Raw genomic sequence first — 27012 nt, 5'->3', positions numbered from 1 at the left:
TACAAAAAAATTTAAAAATTTAAAGTTGACTCAAAGTTAAGTATACCTTAGTTTTACCAGACCACTGAGCTGATTGACTCATTTTCAGTTGATTGTTCTTAAAGGTTACCATGCACGTGTGTCCTATTTAACTAGGCAGCAAATGAAGAATTTCTATGAAAGGTTTCATTCGCTAGAAACTGGTATAACAATTTTAAATAAGTTGAAATTGTAATTAATCTTCAGCGTCATAATCGAAGTTCGTAATGAAATCAATGACATTTCTTAAGACCCTATGAAAATACCTTTTCAACGCTATGCAAATACTTTTAGAAGTTATCAAAATGTTTTTGGACTTACTGAAACGTTTTTAGGCGACATTCAAAGCTCTCTGAACCAGTGAAATATATTTTAGCACCAGTGGAAAATGATATCTTTCCCTAAAAGTTAAGTGTACTGATACTGACATTTATTTAGATATATTTCCAAATTGTAAGTTTCATTTTATGGGTAAACATTTTCTTGGGTGTTATTCTTAGTAGTATCGTTAAGCTATAAACACACGCGAACATACGATTGTACTATGGTTGTAGGAATAGCCTTTGGTTGTAAATGTTTACTTACAAGATGATTTTCTAGTGAGGTAGGGTTATATTTCTGTACAGAAGGAATGACAGGTTCATCATATGTATAATATAATATATATATATATATATATATATATATATATATATATATATATATATATATATATATATATATATATATATATATATATCAAATAGATACCAATAGGGACTGTGAATACCTCTTAGGAAGAATGATATTACTTAGAACCTCAGGTGACATTGGCGGCTGACACTGAGATATTTTTATCCATAAGTACCTCTAGTTGTCATATATACTGTACAGTATATATATATATATATATATATATATATATATACATACACACATATATATATAGATATGTGTGTGTCATCTGCTACCTGAAGGCATTTGTAGCCAGGAATAACCTGATGTCAGCAATCACTGTCAGCCACATTCCAAACTACACCCATTCTGCCTCAGAGACATTTCAACTTTCCCAACCTATCAGAGCACCAATCTCTAACTCTCTCTCTCTCTCTCTCTCTCTCTCTCTCTCTCTCTCTCTCTCTCTCTCTCTCTCTCTCTCCTTCCTTTTTTTAAACTTTTACTCTCATTATTTTTAGTGCGACTATCTCCTCGCGTCGGAGAACCAGGAGGCACTATCTCAAAAGCCCTATCTTCAGGCTTTTTCCCAACCCCTCCCCCTCCTCCCCCCTCTCTCCTCCCTACCCTTGATTTTATATGCATGATTGATGCCAGCAAGTCTCTCTCTCTCTCTCTAGAGCATCTGAAACGCCCCATTCGCTAAGATCAACAGCTTGCCAATAAATGTGGAGTGAACGAGGCAGTATAGTAAGGGTGTGTAGGTGGATAAATGGGCAGTGGTGTAAAAAATGAGAGAGAGAGAGAGAGAGAGAGAGAGAGAGAGAGAGAGAGAGAGAGAGAGAGAGGAGGGGGAGTTATTATACCCTTCTCGTACTGTTGAGGTGTGGAACTTCTTTCAATGAGAGAGGGGGAGAGAGAGAGAGAGAGGAGGGCTGCTCATACTGATGAGGGGTGGAACTTCTTTAAATGAGAGAGAGAGAGAGATTGTAACCTTCTCATAATGATGAATAGGGGTGAGACCTTTCTTAAATGAGAGAGAGAGAGAGAGAGAGAGAGGAGGGGGAGTTATTGCACCCTTCTCATACTGTTGAGGGGTGTTACTTCTTTAAATGAGAGAGAGAGAGAGAGAGAGTAATTGCAACCTTCCCATACTGGTAAATAGAGGTGAGACCTTTTTTAAATGGGTGGCTGTCCCCTTTTAGAAACGAATAGGTGCAACATTTTCAGGGTGGATAAGAGATGACATGTATTAAGAGGAGGGCGGTGGCTCATTTGGTGGTGGGTATGGATTGCATCTCTTTTTAAAAGGGGATGTGACAGATTTGGTGAGGGGAGGGTGTCGTGTTTTTTGGGGCTGTTAAAGAGGAGGTTGTCTCATTCTGAGTTGGTTTAAGACTATGTTTAAAGGGATGAGTTATTTTAAAGTTGGAACTATATTCAAAGGGATGAGTGATCTCATTTTAAAGTTGGAACCGTATTTAAAGGGCTGAGTTGTCTCATTTTAAAGTTGGAGCCGTATTTTAAGGGATGAGTGATCTGATTTTAAAGTTGGAACAGTATTTTGAGGGATGAGTTATCTCATTTTAAAGTTGGAACTGTATTTAAAGGGATGAGTGATCTCCTTTTAAAGTTGGAACCGTATTTAAAGGGATTAGTTGTCTTGTTTTAAAGTTGGAACCGTATTTAAAGGGATTAGTTGTCTCGTTTTAAAGTTGGAACCGTATTTAAAGTGACAAATTGTCTCATTTTAAAGTTAGAACTATATTTAAATGGATGAGTGATCTCATTTTAAAGTTGGAATCGTATTTAAAGGGATGAGTGATTTCATCTTAAACTTGGAACCGTATTTAAAGGGATGAGTGGTCTCATTTGAAAGTTGGAACTGTATTTAAAGGGATGAGTTGTCTCATTTTAAAGTTGAACCATATTTAAAGAGATGAGTTGTCTCATTTCAAAGTTGGAACCATATTTAAAGGGATAAGTTGTCTCATTTTAAAGTTGGAACCATATTTAAAGGGATGTATGGTCTCATTTTAAAGTTGGAACGGTATTTTAAGGGATGACTTATCTCATTTTAAAGTTGGAACCGTATTTAAAGGGATGACTTGTCTCATTTTAAAGTTGGAACCGTATTTAAAGGGATGAGTTGTCTCGTTTTAAAGTTGGACCCGTATTTAAAGGGATAAGTTGTCTATCTTTAAAGTTGGAACCGTATTTAAAGGGATGAGTTATTTCATTTTAAAGTTGGAACCGTATTTTAAGGGATGAGTGATCTCATTTTAAAGTTGGAACTGTATTTAAAGGGATAAGTTGTCTCATTTTAAAGTTGGAACCATATTTAAAGGAATGAGTTATCTCATTTTAAACTTGGAACCGTATTTTCAGGGATGAGTGATCTCATTTTAAAGTTGGAACCATATTTAAAGGGATGAGTTATCTCATTTTAAAGTTGGAACCATATGTTATCTCATTTTAAAGTTGGAACCATATTTAGAGATGAGTTGTCTCATTTTAAAGTTGGAACCATATTTAAAGGGGTAAGTTGTCTCATTTTAAAGTTGGAATCATATTTAAAGGAATGAGTTGTCTCATTTTAAAGTTGGAACCGTTTTTAAAGAGATGAGTGATCTCATTTTAAAGTTGGAACCGTATTTTAAGGGATGACTTATCTCATTTTAAATTTGGAACCATATTTAAAGAGATGAGTGATCTCATTTTAAAGTTGGAACCGTATTTAAAGGGATGAGTTGTATCATTTTACAGTTGGAACCGTATTTTAAGGGATGACTTATCTCATTTTAAAGTTGGAACAGTATTTAAAGGGATGACATCTCATTTTAAAGTTGGAACTGTATTTTAAGGGATGAGTTATCTCATTTTAAAGTTGGAACTGTATTTAAAGGGATGAGTTGTCTCATTTTAAAGTTGGAACTGTATTTTAATGGTTGACTTATCTCATTTCAAAGTTGGAACTGTATTTAAAGGGATGAGTGATCTCATTTTAAAGTTGGAACAATATTTAAAGGGATGACTTATCTCATTTTAAAGTTGGAACCATACTTAAAGGGATGAGTTCTCATTTTAAAGTTGGAACAGTATTTAAAGGGGAAGAGTAGGGACAGTTATCTCATTTTAAAGTTGGAACAGTATTTAAAGGGATGACATCTCATTTTAAAGTTGGAACTGTATTTTGAGGGATGAGTTATCTCATTTTAAAGTTGGAACCGTATATAAAGGGATGAGTGATCTCATTTTAAAGTTGGAACTGTATTTTAATGGTTGACTTATCTCATTTCAAAGTTGGAACCGTATTTAAAGGGATGAGTGATCTCATTTTAAAGTTGGAACAATATTTAAAGGGATGACTTATCTCATTTTAAAGTTGGAACCATACTTAAAGGGATGAGTGCTCTCATTTTAAAGTTGGAGCAGTATTTAAAGGGAATATCTCATTTTAGAAGGTAGGGACGGTTGTCTCATTAAAAAGAATTGAAAGGGAGGAACCTAACTTTTTTTTTTAGGAAATGGTTCTTATTTAAAGACAGAGGGAATTTTTTAAGATGGAAAAGGTATGAGGACCTTACTAATAAAGGAAAAGGGACATAGACAGTTTTAATAGAAAAAGGTCAGGAATTTATTGGAAAGGAAAATGAGATAAGTCATCCCTTTAAATACTGTTCCAACATTAAAATGAGATCACGCATTCCTTAAAATACGGTTCCAACTTTAAAATGAGACAATTCATCCCTTTAAATACTGTTCCAACATTAAAGTGAGATCATTCATCCCTTAAAATACGGTTCCAACTTTAAAATGAGACAATTCATCCCTTTAAATACTGTTCCAACTTTAAAATGAGATCACTCATCCCTTAAAATACGGCTCCAAATTTAAAATGAGATAAGTCATCCCTTTAAATACGTTCCAACTTTAAAATGAGATCACTTTCATTTTAAAGAGAATAACAGAATAAGGTCAGGAATTTACTGGAAAGGAAAATGAGGATGGAAGATTGACCTCATTTAAAATGGTTGGAGTTCGTAGAACCAAATTTCAAAGGAAGGCTTAGGCAGCAGTTCTTATTCAAAGGAAGAAGAGGAAACTCCTTAGAAGAGGTGAAAAGGGAAGCAAACCTAGTTTGAAATAAAAGGGAAGAGTACCTTACTCTAGGGGTAGTTTTGATAAGGTGACTAATCTTTAAGCCGGAAGTTGTTTTGCAATTCCCTGGAGAACTTTTGCTGGCTTTTTAATAAAAACGTTTTTGTTATTATTGAAGAAATCCCTCTGCACAGTTTCCATGTGGTGCCAAGAGCTTTCTTTGGGCACGTGCGCTCGTCTGGGTATCTCCGTCTGGAAACTGGTCAGAAGACTGTGTTATGCTGTATCTCAGTGTCACAGAAATTTGCATGGCAGGGAAAGTAGACCTTATTTAAAAGAGACTTTATCAGTAGGTAAGGAGTAAGGGAAAGGGGGCTAATATTTCCCATGGGGAGTGGAGAAGGAGGAAGATGGGAGGTAGGGGAGTAGGAGGAGAAAGAGGTTGGGGGTAAGGGTAGTGGATGGGCGAAGGAGACCTTATTTAAAAGAAGCTTGATCAGCAGGTACGGAGAGAGAAGAAAGGGGATAATATTTCCTATTAGCGGTAGGGAATGGAGGAGGAGGAGGAGGAGGAGAGAAATGGCAGGTAGGGGCGTTGGAAGACAGAGATGGGGGTTGAGGGAAGTGGTAGGGGAAGGGGGCGTTAGTGGTTAGGACACGCTAACGACGTCGTTGGCGAGTAGAAAAACGCAACTTTTGCGAGGCGCGATGGTTGCGAGGAATGTCTCTACCGTAAGGGCGATGTCCCCACGCTTCTCCCGTAGGGTTTTCGCCTTAATGGCCTTAATTAGAACGACGTTAAACGCGGTAATTAGAAGCGTGATCTTATACAGTAAAGTCACTGTGCCAACAACATCCTGACGAAGGCTGTCTAAACTGTCCCCTTGTGAGGTGACAGGTACTGCTTCTTGCAGGCGGCAGCCTTGAAGGATGGTTGTGAGTGGGGAAATCTGGAAATGTTTTTTATTTATTTATTTATTTTTATTTTCCCAGTTTGTATGTATCTGGAAGTGAGGTGTTTTGCAATACGGATGGTGATCGTTGTATTATTTTTGTATATTTTTTCATATTTATTTATCTAATAATGTCTGTCTGTCTTGACATTCATTAAATATATATATATACTATATATATATATATATATATATATATATATATATATCAATAATCACAATTCCCTCTTAATATATATAATTCTTCACATTTCGGGATACGCTTGTCACTACATTTCCTTCAAATGCAAGAATAACGAAGTGATTTTGATGTCAGTAGCACTTTCGGGAACCCGCAGATTTTGATGTCAGTAGCAGGATTCGAACCCGCATCCAGAGCATCGGAATTATATATATATATATATATTATATATATATATATATATATATATATATATATATATATATATATATATATATATATATATATATATATATATAATTTCATTCATTACTTGAAATGATGATGCTTTAGCTTCAGAAGACTTGCAGTCTGCAACATTTATTACCTGACAGCAGGTAGAGATAAGCAACACTTTTACCCCACACAGACGCAGTCCCTCTCTCTCTCTCTCTCTCTCTCTCATACAGAAGTCCCCTCTGTCTGGGGCGTTTTTCGTACACAAGCACCCTCCGAAAGAAGTCGAAAGGCCCCCAGTGAAGAGGCGAGAGTGACTCACCTTCGGCCGTGAGTCAGACGACAGGAGAGAAATATTCGAGTAAAAAGTCAATTTCGGAAATAGCCCTTCCTCTGGGCTCCCTCGGAACCTCAAACGCCAACCCCCGAACACCAACCCCATTGTACTACTTGGCCAGCTGTCAAGCCCTTTTACGCAACCCCGGATGGATCCGTTCGTGCTGTCAGATGGCGAAGGGCGGACGTGGTAGCAGAGCGCAAGGGCGCTCGCTGTCCTGTTGCGTCTGTGGTGCTTACTTCTGCAGGAGAAATGACCTGGTTTTCCCTATTTTTCTTTCTTAATTTTTTTTTTTTTTTTTTTTTTTTTGTCCATTTCGTCCTCCTGAGTTGACCTTTGATGGCGTATATCAATTTTTTTTTTTTTTTTTTTAACACAGCCATGGATCCGTTGTTCTGTCAGGTGGCGAAGGGCGGACTGAGCAGAAAGCAAGGGCGTTCGGTGTGCTTTTGCGGTACTTCTGCAGGAGAAATGACCTGTTTTTTTTTATACGTTTTTATATGATTTTATCTTTTATAAATTTTTACAACTCGATCTCCCGAGTTTACCTTTGATTCGATGATTAGTTATGACGTATTCCATAATTTTTTTTTTTATTTTATTTCTTTCCGTGACTAAATCTTCATACTTACACTAAATAAAAGAATGAATCTGTTCCCTAACACTAGCAGTTATGACTTGTACCATCGACGTATGGTCTCTTGTGTGTCAATTTTTCGAAAGTTGTGTTTTAGCAGAGAACTTTTGCTATCACAATTGATCCCCGATCTTCTTCTCCCGCCGAGATCGACCAGATTTGCTGCACAGCAGCATCACTGTACAGCAAATGTGCCTCGCTGTCGAACTTCTCAGTTCCAGAGGTCCTTTATTCCCCACACCATTGGTCTGTGGAACAGTCTCCCCTGAGGACTGCGTGCAATTAGAACGTCAGAAGTTCAAGCGAAGATGCAATGTGTTACAGCACCTTACAACGTTTCACCTTGTATTTTCCTAATTTATTTATATTTTTATCTATTTTTTATATTAGTATAATAATTTATTTTGTTCTAGTAATGATTTCTTCTTTTTGCATTTCCTATTACCTTCTGTAACTTATTTCAAATGAACACCTTGATATTCTTTGGAAGCGTGAATTTCAAGTCAGTGGCCCCTTTGGTGGGCTTGTTTCATATGAAATAGGGATATATCTTCTAACTATCAATAATGATGATTTCTGAGTCATACTTATATTAAGATAAAACACTGACAATTTTAATATATGGGACCTTTCGCCTCTTCCAAAAATAATTCTCCCTATGAGTGCCATTTTATATTTAATAATAGGGCAGGTTAGAAACAGTCTCCCCTCTGAGAGGGAAGGGGATTTTTTTTACTAAGAAGATTTTATACCTTCCTGAACTCAGGTGAGGAAAAACAAAAACGTTCATTGTAAGGGAGATTACAATGAACCCTTCTTTCTTAAATAAACGGCTTGTCACGGTCTGTTTATCCGAGTAGTTAAGATGAAATGTTCAGTTTGAAACCTGGTACCGTGTTGGGAGCTTTCGATTAACAATAATAATAATAATAATAATAATAATAATAATAATAATAATAATAATATTCTGTTATTATTATTCTTGATGATGTTGAAGATGATGTTATTAATATAAATTGCATTTATATAAATTATATTTGTATATATATATATATATATATATATATATATATATATATATATGTATAAATTATAAACAAATAAATTATAAACATAAATATATATATATATATATATATATATATATATATATATATATATATATATATATATATATATATATATATATATATATATATATAACATAATATATATTATATATATATTGGTAATATAATAAATAAAAGTGAAGATTTATAAACATGAAATCCATAATTATGAAACTGATAAGTTTTATGCATTTCCCATTTTAGTGACGTTAATATTGAATGCTGGCAGATAAACTTAGATTTGAAAAATCAAAACCAACATTTCAACATCGTTTATACATCTTTATCAAACATCTTCATCGAACATCAAGATGTTTTAGCAGCTTAAGATCATTCGTTATCTCTACATCTCTCTCTAGCGTAAGCGTATAATGGGTCATGAATTATCTTAATTCTCAATCTAGACTTCTTGGGGTATGATGTCAAACACCTCTCTCTGTCTCTCTCTCTCTCTCTCTCTCTCTCTCTCTCTATCTTATTCTTCCATCTCTTTTCCATAATAATTTGCCAGATGTCTTATTCTTCCATCACACTTTTCCACACACATAGTAATTATGATATTAATCTGCCAGACTCTCTCTTCTCTCTGTTCTCTCTCTCTCTCTCTCTCTCTCTCTCTCTCTCTCTCTCTCATGATAATTTATCAAAGATCTTCATCTATGAAAAGTTTGGCCAAACCGTCAGGGAAGTAAAGAACACAGTTGCCACCCCTCTCTCTCCTCCCCCCTCCCCTCCCCTCCCTCCCCTCCCCTCCCCCTCCAACTCCCCTCCCCTCCCCCCAACTCCCCTCCCCCAGCAAATTACCGCCATCCAACCCCATATCTCATCTCGCTCCGTCAGTATAGAATCAATTTTCTTGTCTAATCATCTTAAAACTGCTGTTGCAAGTCTGGCTTAGACGCCTTTTGAAGGGAATTAAATGTATATGAAAAAGGAAATTCATATATGGATTATAAGTATAGAGATTGAAAAAATGGAATATGATAATAAGTAAAGAATTGGATTTCTTAAATACAAACATGGAAAGTAGCTCAGATTTTATACTTACGATTATTTTTTGCAAATGAGGAATGATTTATATGTGTGTGTATATATATATATATATATATATATATATATATATATATATATATATATATATATATATATATATATATATATATATATAAACAGTATATATGTATACATATATATATAGTATATATATGTGTGTGTACGTATGTACATATATATGTGTATATATACACATATGAATATATATATATATATATATATATATATATATAGAGAGAGAGAGAGAGAGAGAGAGAGAGAGAGAGAGAGAGAGAGAGAGAGAGAGAGAGAGAGAGAGAGAGAGAGAGAGAGCACGAGTATTTTTGTACGTCACTTGTCACTAGAGATGATTTGTCTTGTCAACGTATTATGCAACTCGGGGAGAAAAAAAAGTGAAGAGTAAAAATGGCTCGAATTAAAATGAAGGATTATGAGATTAAGCAGCAAAAGAGAATGATCTTGGTCACATTTTGGTCCATTGCCCCTCATACCAAGCTCCTAAGGTCTGTTGCAAGTTGTAATATGTTTATTTTTTGGGATGAGGTTCCTAGTCCCACGCCCTTGGTCAAATGGTCTCTTAAGTTTATACTTCTGCTGCACCTGGTTTATATTGATTGGTCACCCTTCCTAGTTCTGAACATACTCGACTAAAGTTTAGAAATTTTGCTAATAATGTTAACTAAAGGTTTGATGAGTCTGTTTGTGTTCTAAGGACTTAGTTTATAAAGGAAGCGTTAATTATTTTATTTCATAAACTAAATGTATTTATCGGGTAACTTTGTTTCTGATCCTGTTTTGGGAGAAATTAAAAGAAAGTTATTTTCCCCTTTTCATAATTTTGATAAGGAAAGAAAACAAGACAAAAGAAAGGCGAAGAATATAAACAATGTGACATTAAAGTGTCACATTATTGTGTATAAATTGAAGGCGGTTCATGGTTAGGCAACTCGTATGTCTTGTCATAATAGTACACCTGTTTTTTTTAATAGTTTTTGTATATCAACAGTTATGGTACACCTGTATTCTGTCTATAACTCTCTTTCGTTTGTATAGCTCAACAACCTTTGTACACTTGTATTCTGTCTATAACTGTAATTTGTATAGCTCACTCCCTTTGTACAATTATATTTTGTCTATATCTCTTTAATTTGTACACATATAGTACACCTGTATTCTGCCTGTAACTCTCTTTCGTTTGTATAGCGCAACAACCTTTGTACACCTGTATTCTGTTTATAAGTGCAATTTGTATAGCTCACTCCCTTTGTACAATTATATTTTGTCTATATCTCTTTAATTTGTACACCTATAGTACACCTGTATTCTGCCTGTAACTCTCTTTCGTTTGTATAGCTCAACAACCTGTGTACCTGTATTCTGTCTATAACTGTAATTTGTAAGCTCACTCCTTTGTCAATTAAATCTCTTTAATTTGTACAACCTGTATTCTGCCTATAACTCTCTTTCGTTTGTATAGCTCAACAACCTGTGTACACCTAAATTCTGTCTAAAACTCTGTAATTTGTGTATCTCAACACCCTTTGTTCGCCTTCCGTGTCCTGTGTATATTTATCTTTAATTTGCATATCTTCAACTCCCTTTTTTCACCTTCTGCGTTCCTGTCTATATTTATCTTAAATTTGCATATCTTACCAACCACAATACCATAATATTTCAAACAGCAAGTTTCATCTTCCCCATTTGTTGGCGAAGAAGCACGTTCTCGGTCCGTCTGCCGTACCTGACGTACAGTTTATAATTTCGTACAATTTCAAATACATCTTTCGACGGTTTCACTGTGTGTGGCTAATGAGCTTTAAAGGTACTCCAGTTGTTGTTTTATGTTCAGGTTTTCCCCTTTCTATGTAAGGTTATATTTCATTTTTCCACTTCGTCTTGAGATTATATTTTCAGGTTTTTTTCATTTTTCCACTTTGTCTTGAGATTATATTTCATTTTTCCACGTTCTATCTTAAGGTTTTATTTCATTTTTCCACTTTTTATCTTAGGATGTTTCATTTTTCCACTTTGTATCTTAAGATTATATTTCATTTTTCCACTTTCTATCTTAAGATTACTTTTCATTTTTCCACTTTTCTATCTGGAGATTATGTTTCATTTTTCCACTTTCTATCTTAAGATTTACTTTTCATTTTCCACTTTCTATCTGGAGATTGTATTTCGTTTTTCCACTTTCTATCTTAAGATTATATTTCGTATTTCCACTTTCTATCTTAGGATTTTATTTCATTGTTCCACTTTCCATCTTAAGATTTTATTTAATTTTTCCACTTTCTATCTTAAGATTATATTTCATTTTTCCACTTTCTCTTAAGATTAAGGAGAAGATGCTTTGGGTCCGTCGAATGAATGTCTTGAGATTGACCATTTTCGTTTTGGGAACACTGAGGACTATGGGGATCTAATGAGGTTGAAAATCAGACGATTAATGAACATTTTAGTCTTTGTTGTGCAAGCTATGGGTTATTGAGGATTCGTGACGTATATACACTCGTTTATTATAAGGTGTTATTCCAATGGATGCCTTTTAAATGTGTTGATAAGGATTCTTCTAGATGTTTGCCCAAGGAGGAGGTGACTATATGATCAAGAAATGGTTATTTTAAAATTATATTATACATTATGATAATCCTTAGTTGGGTGCATTGTGATAAACTTCAGTGTGAATAATGTGTATACATAAATATATAGAATGTATATATATATATGTGTGTGTGTGTGTGGGTGTGTGTGTATGTATGTATGTATTTGTGTATTGTTTCGGATTCAGTATAGTGTAATTGACTGTCTGTAAAAATATCTCCATAGTTCAGTATTTCTTTAAACATTTAGTATATTTCTTAAAGTCAATATATATATATATATATATATATATATATATATATATATATATATATATATATATATATATATATATATATATATATACATACATACATACATTCTAGAAGATTTTCAAGATTTTCAAGTTGGCAAGAAAGAGTAACTAACCCTTGAAACATAGCCTCGTGAGAATGGTATCGCAGCGGACCACGAACTCTCGATTTAAAAGTTAAATAACCCTCTTTGTTCCAATAATAGTCAGGAACTCCGTACCGTATCTGAGCAATTTGTCTTCTTTATCCGTTCCCTTTCTGTTTATTTTTGCTCTTATCTCCTCCTGTTGAAACTTATAATAATAATAATAATTCCCTTCAACGTTGCTTCGTATATTCACCGAGAGAAAAAAAAAACTTGGCTCTTATCATGAGGTCGGTTTTTTTATTTTTTATTTAATTTTTTTTTTTTTGCTTTTTCGTGTTATATACTTGTTCTTTTTACTCACTTTTTGACATTTTAATCCACTGTGTCTGGTTTATCGGCTGTTCAAGTATTTTCATTATTTTATCTTTCCTGTCTATTAGTGTTTTCCTTGGTTTTCTTCGTTATCTTGTTTCTTCTATTCTCCTCCTTTTCTTTCTTATTCATTGTCCACTTATTTGTTGTCTTTTGTCTCTTTCTGTAATCTTCGTTCTTTTATATATTTTTTTTCTTTCAACTTTCCCCTGTTATTAATCTTCAGTGTCTACTTAATTATGTTTTTACTTTCATTACCCTCTTCCAGTCTCCTCCAATTCTTCTTCTTCTTCTTCTTCTTCTTCTTCTTCTTCTTCTTCTTCTTCTTCTTCTTCTTCTTCTTCTTCTCTCTCCTCCTCCTCCTCCTCCTCCTCCTCCTCCTCCTTCTTTTTCTTCTTCCTCTTCTTCTTCTCCAATTCTCTTCCTCCTCCTCCTCCTTCTTCTTCTGCTTCTTACTCTGCTCCTCCTCTTCCCCCTCCTCCTCCCCTCCTCTTCCAATTCTTTTTCTTCTTCTTCTTCTTCTTCTTCTTCTTCTTCTTCTTCTTCTTCTTCTTCTTCTTCTTCTTAATTAAACTGGAACGTCTCGGTAAATGCCGTATTTACCTTATCTTAAGAAATACATCAGATGCGGAGATGATCATTTCTTCCCCTTTGATGTGCCGCCTTAGGTAACGATAAAGATGCTGAGATTGGTTGAAGGGGGGGGTGAAAGGGAGGGGGCTAGGAAGTGGGCCCAAGGGGTGGGAGAGGGGGGGAGTTTGGGGCAATACGAGTTTCATCCACGAAATTGATGAAATTTAGCTCGGAAGATTTAATTGCTTCTATTTATTTTGAGGCTAGTGGCATGGCAACATATTTAAATTTCTTTTAGGGGTATAGCAAAGAGATTTATGATTTATTATGATTAAAAAAGAGGCTTGTGGAGTGGCAACATATTTAAATTTCTTTCAGGGTTATAGCAAAGAAATTTATGATTTATTATGTTTAAAAAAAGGCTAGTGGAATGGCAACATTTTCGTAATTTCTTTCAGGGGTCTATCAAAGAAATTTTTGATTTATTATGATTAAAATAAGTCAGCATTATTTATTTTAAATGTTTCATGGCAATCACCTACATACTAATGCATTTTAAGGCTTGTGGAATGGATACATGTAAAAAAATATTTTAAAGGTATTATAAAGTAATTTAAGATTAATGTGTGATTTTTCTTGATTAATTAATATTTATTAAATTTTTCTTTGCAGTCAGCTGCCTGGACTGTATTTTAATTTCTGATGTATAAAATACAGTAGTTTATGATTATTTCATCATTAGTTGTTTTTAATCGTCAGTAGAATTTATAAAATGTATAATGCAATAGTTTCTTCTCTTTTTAAACTTTAAATTTTACAGTAAGCTATAATGTTGTATTCGTCAGCTGTAGGCCTATAAATAATTGCTTTTTGTGTGTAAACATATCTCTCTAACTTCCTTTTTTTTATTTATATCTCTTTGAAGTTGAGGCCTACTTTTTCTTATATATGCTTCTTCCCTCATTATCTTTACCTCTTGGGCTTGACCCAGATATGAAACAACATTAAACATTCTTCTCATAGGCCTATACATAAAACATTTTTTTTGGCATAGATATGATACTGGTTTTTTTATATATATATATATATATATATATATATATATATATATATATATATATATATATATATATATATATCTTTAATTTACTGTCCTAGGTAGTGACATTAATGTTTAGTTGTTTTTTTTTTTTTAGTGAATGTCATCTCTGACTGTTTGCTTACATAGGCTTAGAACCAACAAACCAACAAACACATACAAAAACACACTCACATATGTACATATATCATTTATATATATATACAAATATATATATATATATATATATATATATATATATATATATATATATATATATATATATAAATATTTATTATTATTATTCAGTTATTATTCAGAACAAATGAAGCACTTTACCGAGACGTAATAATAACAGTAGTAATGATAACATTGTCATTATTCACAATATGCTTAACTGTTTAATAAAAAAAATAATAATAACGATAATAATAATAAAAATAATATAATGATTAAAATAATAATAATAATAATAATAATAATAATAATAATAATAATATTCGCAACCTTCTCAAGTTACGAAGGAATTTTCTTATTATTATTATTATTATTATTATTATTATTATTATTATTATTATTATTATTATTATTATTATTATTATTATATTATCATCATCATGACTCGCCACGTAGGCACATTCCCACGAAACACTCCCCTTGCAATACGCCTCCATACTTCTCTATTTCGGGTTTTCTGTGCTCATTCCACGCGAGAGCTTGTTACTGGGGCATGACAGATTCTGCAGTGGAATGCCTCAGGTGACGTTATAGCACACCAGAATGCCTCTGGGGAATTTTATTTCCACTTTGGCTGTGGGGAAGTGGGGGTGGGGAAGGTGGGGAGTTTGTGGGGGAGGGGATAGGGAGAAGTGGGAAGATTGTTGTGTGGGGAATGGAGGAGGGGGGGGAATATTGTGGGAGGGTGGTGGGGAGGTGGTAGATTGGGGATTGGTGGGCATTTTAATTTAATATTTTATTTTATTATTATTATTATTATTATTATTATTATTATTATTATTATTATTATTATTATTGTATGCAGAGAAACAGAAAGTTCAGTATAGGTAAATATACATTATTATTATTATTATTATTATTATTATTATTATTATTATTATTATTATTATTATTATTATTATTATTATTCCATCCTGTCCATTCTTTCTTCTTTACGAGAAAGACAATATTGTCAGTCTAGGCCAACTCAGATATTGATAAGGCTTTCCATATAAATATGGATTCCATATATGAAGACAAATATAAATATATAAGGACAAATATAAGAACATAAATACAAATATAAATATATAAAGACACTTATAAGTAAGAATTCCTTATGTAAATACAAACTTCTGAACAACAGGTGACTGAGAGATTCAGATTGCAAGATAGTTTGTCCAAATTTAATCCGATCAGAATATTACTCAAAATATTATTCATATTAGCTGATCTTTGAATATAGTGTCATCGTGAAGACTGAATGAATGAATGAATATAGAATTTAAGCAAAAAGCCTAGCGCTGGGACCTATGAGGTCATTCAGAGCTTGAAGGGAAATGGAGAATAGAAAGGTTTGAAAGGTGTAACAGGAGGAAAACCTCGCAGTTGCACTATGAAACAGTTGTTAGGAGAGGGTGGATACCAAGATGGAAGAAAGAGAATATGAATGGAGGTACAGTAAAAGGAATGACAGGGGTTGCAGCCAGGGGCCGAAGACACGCTGCAAAGAACCTGAAGTAATGCCTACAGTGCACCCCGTGAGGTGCACTGACGGGCTACCCCCCTACGGGGGTCATCGTGAAGACAAACATTATTATAGAGACAAAATGATATTGTGAAGTTATCGTGAAGGCAAACAGATATTGTAAAGACAAAACCCCTTAATTTTTTTAAACTTTCACAGAAACTGGGGCCAAAAACCTCTCAATTTTTTTAAAACCTTCACTAAAACTGAGGCCAAAAACCCCTTAATTTTTTTTAAACCTTCACTGAAACGGAGGCCAAAAATCTCTATTTTTTAAACCTTCACTAAAACTGAGGCCAAAACCCCTTAATTTTTTTAAACCTTCACTGAAACAGAGGCCAAAAATCTGTATTTTTTAAACCTTCACTGAAAATGAGGCCAAAAACCCCTTAATCTTTTTTTTAAACCTTCACTGAAACAGAGGCCAAAAATCTCTACTTTTCAAACCTTCACTAAAACTGAGGCCAAAACCCCTTAATTTTTTTAAACCTTCACTGTAAAGTTATCGTGAAGACAAAATGATATTGTTAAGACAAACTGATATTGTAAAGTCATCTTGAAGACAAACAGATATTGTAAAGACAAACAGATATTGTAAAAACAAACAGATATTGTGAAGTCAAACTGATATTTATATTGGACGAAATTCAATAATGCATGTAGGTTTGGGTACTCATTCATTTTCATTAAAGGAATGTTTGGGCAGCTGACGCAGAGATGAAGGTTGGAGCCAAACTGACTTAGCAGATTAATGACTGTGTTGTGTCAAGTTTAGTTATGAAAGAGATAAGACTGTGATTATACAATGGTTAGTTTCGAGCTCTTATTTGGTGTAGGTGAATCTTATCGTCACGTACAGGTAGATTTTAGTACTCGGAGTGTTCGTGTTTTGTTTTTGTGGTTGTGTGTCTCTGTAACCTGAAGATGAGTTAATATACACGAAAGGTCTGAAATTTACCTTTTTTTTGCAATTGTCTTGTTTTTCGAACTTTGTGATAGTTTAATTTTTTTCAACGAAATCTGAATAACAGTATATCGTAAAATTAAAAATAAAGCAGTTAATAACTGAACTATTATTATTATTATTATTATTATTATTATTATTATTATTATTATTATTATTATTGTTGTTGTTGTTGTTGTTGTTGTTGAACTTTGTGACAGTTCCAAAGTTTCTAAACGATATTCAAATTCTGATATATTTTAGAGAAGAAAAATTAAGCTTTTGATAACCGAAATTATTATTATTATTATTATTATTATTATTATTATTATTATTATTATTATTATTATTATTATTATTATTATTATTATTATTATTCTAGGGAGTTTTAGGAAACCTTGCGTCCCTTCTGAATAAAATTTTAAAACGGTCGAAAAAATGCGACGTCGAGGCGACAAGATATTTGAAGCGACACATTTTTGGAGCCGGGAAGAAAATTCCTCGAGAGTAGATTCTTTCTGTTTATGGACATTCTTCTTAGGCGGCCATTTTGAAAGAAGGCAAAAAGGAAAAAATAAGAGGTTGTTATTTTTTTTTTTTTTTTTTTTGAGTGTAGGTGAAACAACGGACATTCCTCACGGGACGACCATAATAAAAGATAAACAACTTTTAGATTTGTTTTCGTTGAAGGGAGAAAGGAACCAGTAATGCTTCTTATTTTAAGAACCAATAGTGCTTCTTATCACTTTGGCCATTTTGAGAGAATTTCGAAAAATTAAACATTTTGAAAGTAGGAAAAGAAAAACATGGAAAGTCCTTCAAAAAATATAGGATTAGAAAGTCCTTAAAAAATTAAAAGATTCTTGGTCTCAGTTTCAGTGAAAATTTAAAAAAGAATTAAGTGGTTTTTGGCCTCTGTTTCAGTAAAGGTTTAAAAAATTAAGGGTTTTTTGGCCTCAGTTTCAGTGCAGGTTTTAAAAAAATTAAGGGGTTTTTGGCCTCAGTTTCAGTGAAGGTTTTAAAAAAATTAAGGGGTTTTTGGCTTCAGTTTCAGTAAAGGTTTAAAAAAAATTAAGGTGTTTTTGGCCTCAGTTTCAGTGAAGGTTAAAAAAATTAAGGGGTTTTTGGCCTCAGTTTCAGTGAAGGTTTAAAAAAATTAAGGGGTTTTTGGCCTCTGCTTCAGTGAAGTTTTAACAAAATTAAGGGGTTTTTAGCCTCAGTTTCAGTAAAGGGAATTAAGGGTTTTGACCTCAGTTTCAGTAAAGGAGACTGAAAAGATGCTCCGAAGGATGAATAGTTGATGATTAAGCATGAGAAAAAGATGATTGATTCATCCCTCGTCTCTTAATGAGCCTTTGCAGGCGAAAGGTTATACATTAATCACCTCTAAGTCATTTTGATAATTCATTATATTATGATTTTAGTTGGTTTGTCATAAATGATGGTTAGAATGCAGACAGTTTATTGGCAAGTTGATCATATTGTCAGGTGGTCTGATAAATTTTAATAGAGATATTATTGATTCACTTACCAATTATTTACTGATTTTTAAAACTTAGTCCTTATAATAATAGAGTTAAATTGTATGAGGGTAAATAAACTAATTTTATTATTATTATTATTATTATTATTATTATTATTATTATTAGGCATTAGACCCTCTTTTATACATGTGGTGTTGAAGGTGATAGCTGCATCAGCGGTATTATTATTATTATTATTATTATTATTATTATTATTATTATTATTATTATTATTATTATTATATTATTAGTCAAAATGCTAATCACTCATGTAAACTTAAAATATTATTAAATTCTTAACAAACTTTACAAAAAGGACATAAAACAAATTATGAGAAATTGTGAGGAGAAGAGCAATTAAGTTAAGATAACTCAACCAACACAAACATCTTAAAACACATAAGTAGCAATAAATTAACACACAAGAATAAAAAAAAACTAGACTGAGAGCGGTTGGTGCCCTCATTAGAGGGTAGACCATCGAAAGAGTGCGTACCTAGATTGGGCACGGGGGCTGGAAAGTTGCCCAAACGCCCTGTCATCGCAGAATGGAAAGATGCCAAAGTGAAGAGAGAATGAATTTGAGTCAAGTCCCAAGACCTTCAGGTAGATGGGACTTCTACACCTGTCATATACCCTGCCTTCCGAAGGGCCTGCCTCCCTTGCTCGACCCAGTGAGGCAGCAGTGACCTTATGAGGAAGGAAAGAGATACCCAGGGATGCCACAGTCATGCAGTACCTCGTTTTTGACAGCCCGTGAGATTGGCTGTGACATGCGAAGCGTCATTCTGAATGTCTGAGAGTGACGTAGAATGCAGGACGCCTTCGTCAGGTTCTGACAGCAGGCTGATTGGTTGTGGAATGGAAGGCAAATAATTCTGGCTGTCATGACTGGTTGTGAAAGAGAAGAATTCATTCTGGAAAGCATGATTGGTTGTGGAATGGAAAGAAGTCTTACTGGCAAGCATCATTGGATGTGTAATAAAAAAAAACTCATTGTGTCAAGACAATGAGTTTTTTTTATTACACAACCAAAATTCATTCTGACAATCAAGATTGGTTGTGAAATGGTGAAAAGTTTATTCTGGAAAGCATGATGGGTTGTAGAATAGAAGAAATTCATTCTGACAATCAGGATTGCTTGTAAAATAGAAAGAACTCATTCTGGCTTTCATGATTGGCTGTGGAAGAGAAGAAATCAATTCTGGCAATCAAGACTGGTTGTGGAAGAGAAGAAATTCATTCTGACAATCAAGATAGGTTGTGGAATAAAATAAGTTCATTCTGACAGTCAAGACTGGTTGTGAAATGTAAGAAATTTATTCTGGCGAGCTGATTGGTTGTGGAATAGAAGAAATTCATTCTGGCAGTGCTGATTGGTCGTGGAGTAGAAGAAATTCATTCTGACAATCAAGATTGGTTGTGGAATAGTAAAGAATGTATTCCGGCCAGCATGATTAGTAGTAACTGTTCCGTGTCTTCACTAAAAGGACTGTTGCCAGCTTGTGTCGAAAGGTAGTCTCCTTTTCTTCTCCTCCTTAAAAAAAAAAAAAAGGAGCAGCTCTTCAGGACATGGTATATTCAAAGGCATTGTTTACTATGGGTTTCTATAAAGCCAACAGCATTGCCAAGTCTTCTTGTACACAATATTGCTGTATGTTTGACTGTACCGCTGTTATCTGTCAAGTTTTATGGGGACCTTAGGTATAAAGGCTTAGTCTCTTATTTACTTATTTATATATATGGTATGATATATATATATACAGTATATTTATATGTAAATTTATATATATATAGTTTTGCCTTTTTATTATCCTTTCTGGAACTATGACCCCAAAAGATATTATATATTTTATTCCATTAAAAGTACCTTTGATAAATAATCTTGTCTTCTTTAAATATATTGAAAAAAATTATTTTAAATGAGACCGAGATGGCAACTTTCCCAGTGCAGAAAGAGAGAGAGAGAGAGAGAAAAAAAAAAGATTGCTGCCATTTCCATACAAAATATGACTGGTCCATTATTCTCTCATAATAATATTCATATTTTGGCATTCAGGTTGAATAACCTATAATTTTGGGCCGGGATGTTAATTACCCGTCTCATGCTTGGAACCTGCGTTTTCCTGGTAATTAGTCAGCTCTTGCTTGGCGTCTTGTTTAAATTTAGCATATTTATGTCATCTACATTAAAAAAAAATGAAAAAGCAGGTAAAGAGAATCACCTGAAATTATTTGCCAATAACTCTGACACCAAACAGTGCTTTTCTTCAGTGCCACAACGAACGAATGATGGTAATGACATCTGTAAATAACTACGCGAAAGATCAAGCGTTTCTTCAGAGACGAATCATTTTGAAAAATGCCGATAAACTGAGAAATTCCTCTTCCTTATCGCTCACTGTTGCTCGTCCATCGCTCAGAATGCGAACCAAATGCAAGGAGAATTTCGCAGACGGTTTTTTATGAATGAGTTCTTAGTGAATGGAACTCTTTACGTTTGCTGAAGAGGAAACACGTTTCTCGATTAAACGTTCAGTGACACAGGTGATTAAATAAACAAGGTCGCAGGTTCTGATTTATCGAAGGCATATGGGACGCGAGAATCTGGGAGCTATCAATTGAGTTTTTGTATGTTCTTGATTTTGGAGTTCAAACGCTTCTGAATTTGTTGGTGAAGGTGCTTCCTTCAAAGTGCTTCGTAATTTGCTTCTCACTGTCTGAAGCCTCAATATGGCGTTTGGTTGCGCTATGTAGTGCTTCAGTCAAAGTCATCGACGTTTGCAAGGCCTTCAGATGAAATATAAAGACTCGCTTCAAACTTTGCTTCGTAATTTAGCGTCTCACGTGTGCTTCTGAAGCAACATTTCGAAGTTTCTGAAGCCTCTCATTATGGCTTCATTATTTGAGAGTATCACGGTGCTTCATTTAAAGTCATGAACACTTTCTACGCCTCTGGATAAAGCAGCAGACTCGCTTCAACTCGCTGCTGCTTCTGAAGCAGGATTTTGACGTCTCCGAACCCTCAGTATGACGTTTGATTGCTTCATAGTCCTTCAACTTGGGTTTCTTAATCCAATATCTCGTTGCTGCTTTTGAAGCAATATCTCGACGAAGTCTCAGTGATCCCCAGTGCTTCATTACTTCGCCCGAGGCTCTCAACACTTCTCGAACCCGTCCAGATGAATGAACCAACTGGCTTTACAATTTATCATTCGCGGCATCTCAGTCGGCCTCATAAATGCTTCTTCAAGTGCTTCCTCGTGACGGGAATCATCATTCAAGCACTTCAACATTTGGACAAGTCAATATCTCTCTATGTTTAGCTCGCCCCCACGCTCATGCATACTTAATGAATTATCTGTCGTGTGTTTTTTTTTACTGATTTTTTTCCCGAGTTCAAAGATGAGACATGGTTTCCGGATGTCTGGAATAGATCGTTTTAGTTTTTTATTTTTATTTTAGGTTTTTATTGGAAACTCGTAATAGAACTTGCATCAGGTAACTATTATTATTATTATTATTATTATTATTATTATTATTATTATTATTATTATTATTATTATTATTATTATTTGAATGTCTCGGGAGAAGATCCTCCACTCTCTCTCTCTCTCTCTCTCTCTCTCTCTCTCTCTCTCTCTCTCTCTTATCTCCTCATCTTCTTCTTTTCTTCTTCTCACTTCTCTCTCTCTCTCTTTCTTCTCTCTCTCTCTCTCTTAAACTTCTCTCTTTGAGTCTCCTCTCTCTCTCTAAATCTCGTTCTTAAACTTCTTCTCTCTCTCTCTCTCTCTCTCTCTCTCTCTCTCTCTCTCTCTCTCTCTCTCTCTCGTACTTCCCAAAACCAAGAAAGGAATATAATCCTCAGAGGAATATTTAATCGTCAATAAACTTCACGAACATACACAGGCTTCTGCAGAGATGGGACGAATGGCTTCATTAATTAACTCAATGGGAGAGTTAATGTTTTCTTTTTTAATATGTGTTTATGAAAGCGACGCCTTCAAGAAGCGTTCATAATTGTAATTTAATGAAAGTCTGTGAAAGTCTTCTTCTGTCAGAGGAGAATGTTTGAATGCTGTAGATGTTTGTGGGGGGAAAATTCATCGTGTTATTATTATTATTATTATTATTATTATTATTATTATTATTATTATTATTATTATTATTATTATTATTCAACCAGATGTGTAGAGGAATAAGTCTTCACATTATTATTATTATTATTATTATTATTATTATTATTATTATTATTATTATTATTATTATTATTATTAAACAAGGTATTTCAAAGAGCTGTCAGCTACAATTTATGTTTAAGCCAAACATAACGTTTCAATAGATACTTATTAAATTGAAAGGTTTGAATTGAATTGTGAAATTTTGTGGATTTTGGATTTTGGAAATTAGAAGACTCTTGTGAAATATTAACAAAATAGTTTTTTTATTACATGGATGAACTAAATAGCCTCAGTGATGTTAGTCGCAAAGTTGATGTTTTTTTTTCTCGAGAGATGTCATCTTAACGTCAGGGTGACATCATCATAAAACGTGATTTCAGATTTATAATAGAATAAAAAAAAAATAATATTTAGGCCTGAGTTAGACGGGAGATACTGAAAGGTGTCACAAAACGAGATATCGTGATGTCAGCCATTTTCGTGTTTTTTTTTTCTTTTATTTTGTGTCTTACGTTTGTTCTTTATTAATATTTAACTTACGTGACTTCAGATTTATAATAGATAAAAAAATATTTAATGTAAATTAGACGGGAGATACTGAAAGATGTCACAAAACGAGCTATCGTGATGTCTGTTTCGGCAAGAAAGTCTTGATATTTTAATTTTTTAGTTTTCTGAAGAGAAAACTAGTGCGCCGATTTTGTCTGTCCGTCTGCACTTTTTTCTGTCCGCCCTAAGATCTTAAAAACTACTGAGGCTAGAGGGCTGCAAATTGTTATGTTGATCATCCACCCTCCAATCATCAAACATACCAAATTTCAGCCCTATAGCCTCATTAGTTTTTATTTTATTTAAGGTTAAAGTTAGCCATAATCGTGCTTCTGGCAACGGAACAACACAGGCCACCACAGCCGGCTGAGAGTTTTATGGGCCGCGGCTCATACAGCATTATACCGAGACCACCGAAAGATAGATAAATTTTCGGTGTCCTTAAATTATACGGTGTACAGAAAACTCGATTGCGTCGAAGAAACTTCGGCGCATTTTTTACTTGTTTATTTTTTGTCTTACGTTTCTTATTTATTAATATTGATCCAAGTTACCAGGTCTATATGCCGACAGTTCCTCTTGATTTATGAATTGTCAAACAGGTATTTATCCCCAGGTAGTTCTGACATCGCTATACTAAATAGTTCCGCCTCATTCCTACGTTTGGCAGCGTGTTAACTTTCTTACGCCTGGCAACTTGTCGTACAGCAACGTTAAAATTTGTTTTTCTTGTCTTGAATAAACATATAAATGATTTGTAAATAGGGGAAAAAACACGTTCGTAGCCATTCCCGTTTCGTTAACGGGCGTCAGGCATGTTTTAAACATTAGAAAGTACGAAAACAAACAAAAGAAAGTCATTGGAAATAAAGGAAAAAATGTTAACGGTTGATTTGTTGATGAATTGATGTAATTAAATGTGACTCAGTTTTGGGGGATTCTCTCTCTCTCTCTCTCTCTCTCTCTCTCTCTCTCTCTCTCTCTCTCTCTCTCTCTCTCTCTCTCTCTCTCTCTCTCTTTTACAAATAAAACATTTATTCTCTGAATATATTTCTTTCTCTCTTTCATATACAAACGCACCTCTCTCTCTCTCTCTCTCTCTCTCTCTCTCTCTCTCTCTCTCTCTCTCTCTCTCTCTCTCTCTCTCTCTCTCTCATTTTACTTATATTCACATTTATTCCTTAAATCTCTCCCTTCCTCCCTCTTATGCGCAAGCACACTTTCCCAAATTTTATTATTATTATTATTATTATTATTATTATTATTATTATTATTATTATTATTATTATTATTGTTTTTCATGATCGAATTCTCCACACGCTCATTTAAGAGAAATATCTCATCCCAGTGATCGATTAAACTACTGTGCATACTATTATTATTATTATTATTATTATTATTATTATTATTATTATTATTATTATTATTATCAATTGCTGTTGTCGATGTTGTTTTATTTTATTAATAAAAACAACTCGAAAATACATCCAGAAAACTTGATTCAAATCTGTACCTTTGACTCTAAAAGCAAACCCATAATAATAATAATAATAATAATAATCATCCCAGTAATGTACGTCAGCCCAGGGGTGTGTAGTAATTTCCACCCCACCCCACCCCACCCCGCCCCCTTTTTGGCGTACCTGCGCAGAGGACCCAGGGGCGTTTGTTTACGGCCGTGTCTCGTTGTTTACTTTAGGTTCTTTCTCAGGGGGAATTCGCGACCGATCGCCCACCCCCTTCTCCTTACGTCTTTTTTGACGCGCCTGAGATGCACAGGGAAAGGGCGAGTGGGTGAGTGTGTGCGGGTGTGTGTGTGTGTGTGTGTCGGTGGATGTATATTATATATATATATATATATATATATATATATATATATATATTTATATATATATATATATATATATATATATATATATATATATATATATATATATATATATATATATATATATTATATATTATATATATAGATGTGGAAATAACACAATACTTGTTGAACAGAAATAAATTTTGTTGAACAGAAATAAATTTCATATACATATATATATATATATATATATATATATATATATATATATATATATATATATATATATATATATAAATATATATATAATTTATATAGATATATACATTTATATATATATATATATATATATATATATATATATATATATATATATATGTATATATATATAAAACTCTTAAATAACAAATTAGACGTAACATATTTTAAGTTTTCTCTATATTTTTATGCAATACTTTAAAAACAATGAAATAATCAAACAGTTAAATTTGGAGAGGGAATTAATTAAGGAAATTCCAAATATATACTGTACACTTTTTGAATCATTTCTTTTTGTAACGATCTTGTAATGGAGAGGCCGATGTAACGGGCAATCCAGTGCCCTCAGTTAGCCCATGCCTCTGGGACTGGGGTAATGGGTGTTATGGGGTGGGGGGAGAAGGGGATATAACAAAAGAGTGTGTTCAAACCCCAAAGATGCGATAAACCTGTATATCAAGCGAGAGAAGACTTATAAATATGGGAAAACAAAAGCTTGGTTTGAATTCCAAAGCATTGAAGGAAAGCTGTAAAAAAAAAAAAAATCATGGAGACAGAGCAATGAGAGAATCATGAATTTCCACGGAGCAAATAAAAGAGCGGACTGCCTGTCGGGTATAACTTTCTCCTATTAAAGTTGCAAGTTAATTTTTTTAATTAGCCAAAATAATCTTTATTATTATTATTATTATTATTATTATTATTATTATTATTATTATTGTTGTTGTTGTTCCATTTATTATTATTATTATTATTATTATTATTATTATTATTATTATTATTATTATAAGGATTGTTGTCATTCCACTTTTTTAAAATTATCATTATCATCACTGTTGTTCAATTTATTATTATTATTATTATTATTATTATTATTATTATTATTATGATGATGATGATGATGATGATGATAATCCTAAGGATAGTTTCCCTACTCGACCTCCACCTGACTAATCCTGACGTTTTCACCTTCGGCGCCCGCAGGAGTGTGGTCCCCCGGGAGAACGGGCAGAGACGAAGACGGTTCGGGTCCTTCTAAAATCGACCTTCCGGACCTCCCGTCCTTCAAGGATCAACCCAGCGTTTGGAGTCCTAGCAGAGGTGAGTATCCTTCTCACGAAGGACTCCTGTAGCCACTCTTAGGTCATCTTCTTCAAATTCCGTCAGGAGTGAACTTGGGACGTGTTGCTGTCACCTCTCGTGGAAGTCCTCAAGAAGGACTTCTGTGAGGAGTCCTATAGTCCTTCCTCTGAGGTTGCACTTTTCGAATCCCTTCAGGAAGGCGCCAAGGATAAAGACTTCTCATGAAGGACTTCCTTGAAGTCCTTTCAGGAGAAGTGGAAGTTTTGCCTTGCCACGAAGGACTTCCGCGAGGTCCTTCTTTTTGAATCCTACAGGAGGGCATAAGTCTGGGGAGCGTCATCGCCTTTTTCAGGAGAGAAACTTCCCTCCTAAAGGGAAGTCTTCTTACGAAGGACTTCTGTGAGGTCCTCCTTTGGAATCCTATGAGAAGTGGCAGTTACTTCCTTGGCATGAAGGACTTCTGTGAGGTCCTTCTTTCAATTAATATCAGAAGTTGAGGTCTGGGATGCAGCACTGCCTCCTTCAGGAGAGAAACTCCCTTCCTAAAGGGAAGTCTTCTCTCGAAGGATTCCTCTGAGGTCCTCGTTTTCGAATCCTAAAGGAGAAGTAGAATTCTGGGAAACATCACAACTTCCTTTGGGAGAGAAATCCCTT

The 27012-nt window shown here is 34.0% G+C and overlaps 1 protein-coding gene across 50 annotated transcripts in view; it reads left to right on the top strand.

The window, feature by feature from the left end:
- The window catches only part of LOC136825405 (uncharacterized), a 979501-nt gene that overhangs the window by 681046 nt on the left and 271443 nt on the right, over positions 1-27012 (top strand). For 48 of the 50 annotated variants that reach the window (XR_010849324.1, XR_010849322.1, XR_010849327.1 and 45 more), the window contains one exon: positions 26260-26376. The exons of the other annotated variants lie outside the window; for them this stretch is intronic. Coding sequence is in view for 41 of the 48 variants with exons in the window: in XM_067081764.1 (XP_066937865.1) it covers positions 26260-26376 (117 nt within the window). In the remaining 7 variants the exon portion in view is untranslated. The remainder of the gene's footprint in view (positions 1-26259; positions 26377-27012) is intronic. 50 annotated transcript variants of the gene reach the window in all.

This window comes from Macrobrachium rosenbergii, chromosome 37, assembly GCF_040412425.1.
Source record: "Macrobrachium rosenbergii isolate ZJJX-2024 chromosome 37, ASM4041242v1, whole genome shotgun sequence".
NCBI classification, from domain to species: Eukaryota; Metazoa; Arthropoda; class Malacostraca; order Decapoda; family Palaemonidae; genus Macrobrachium; species Macrobrachium rosenbergii.
The sequence above is the reverse complement of the archived record's forward strand: the minus strand, read 5'-3'. Positions and strand labels throughout refer to the sequence as shown.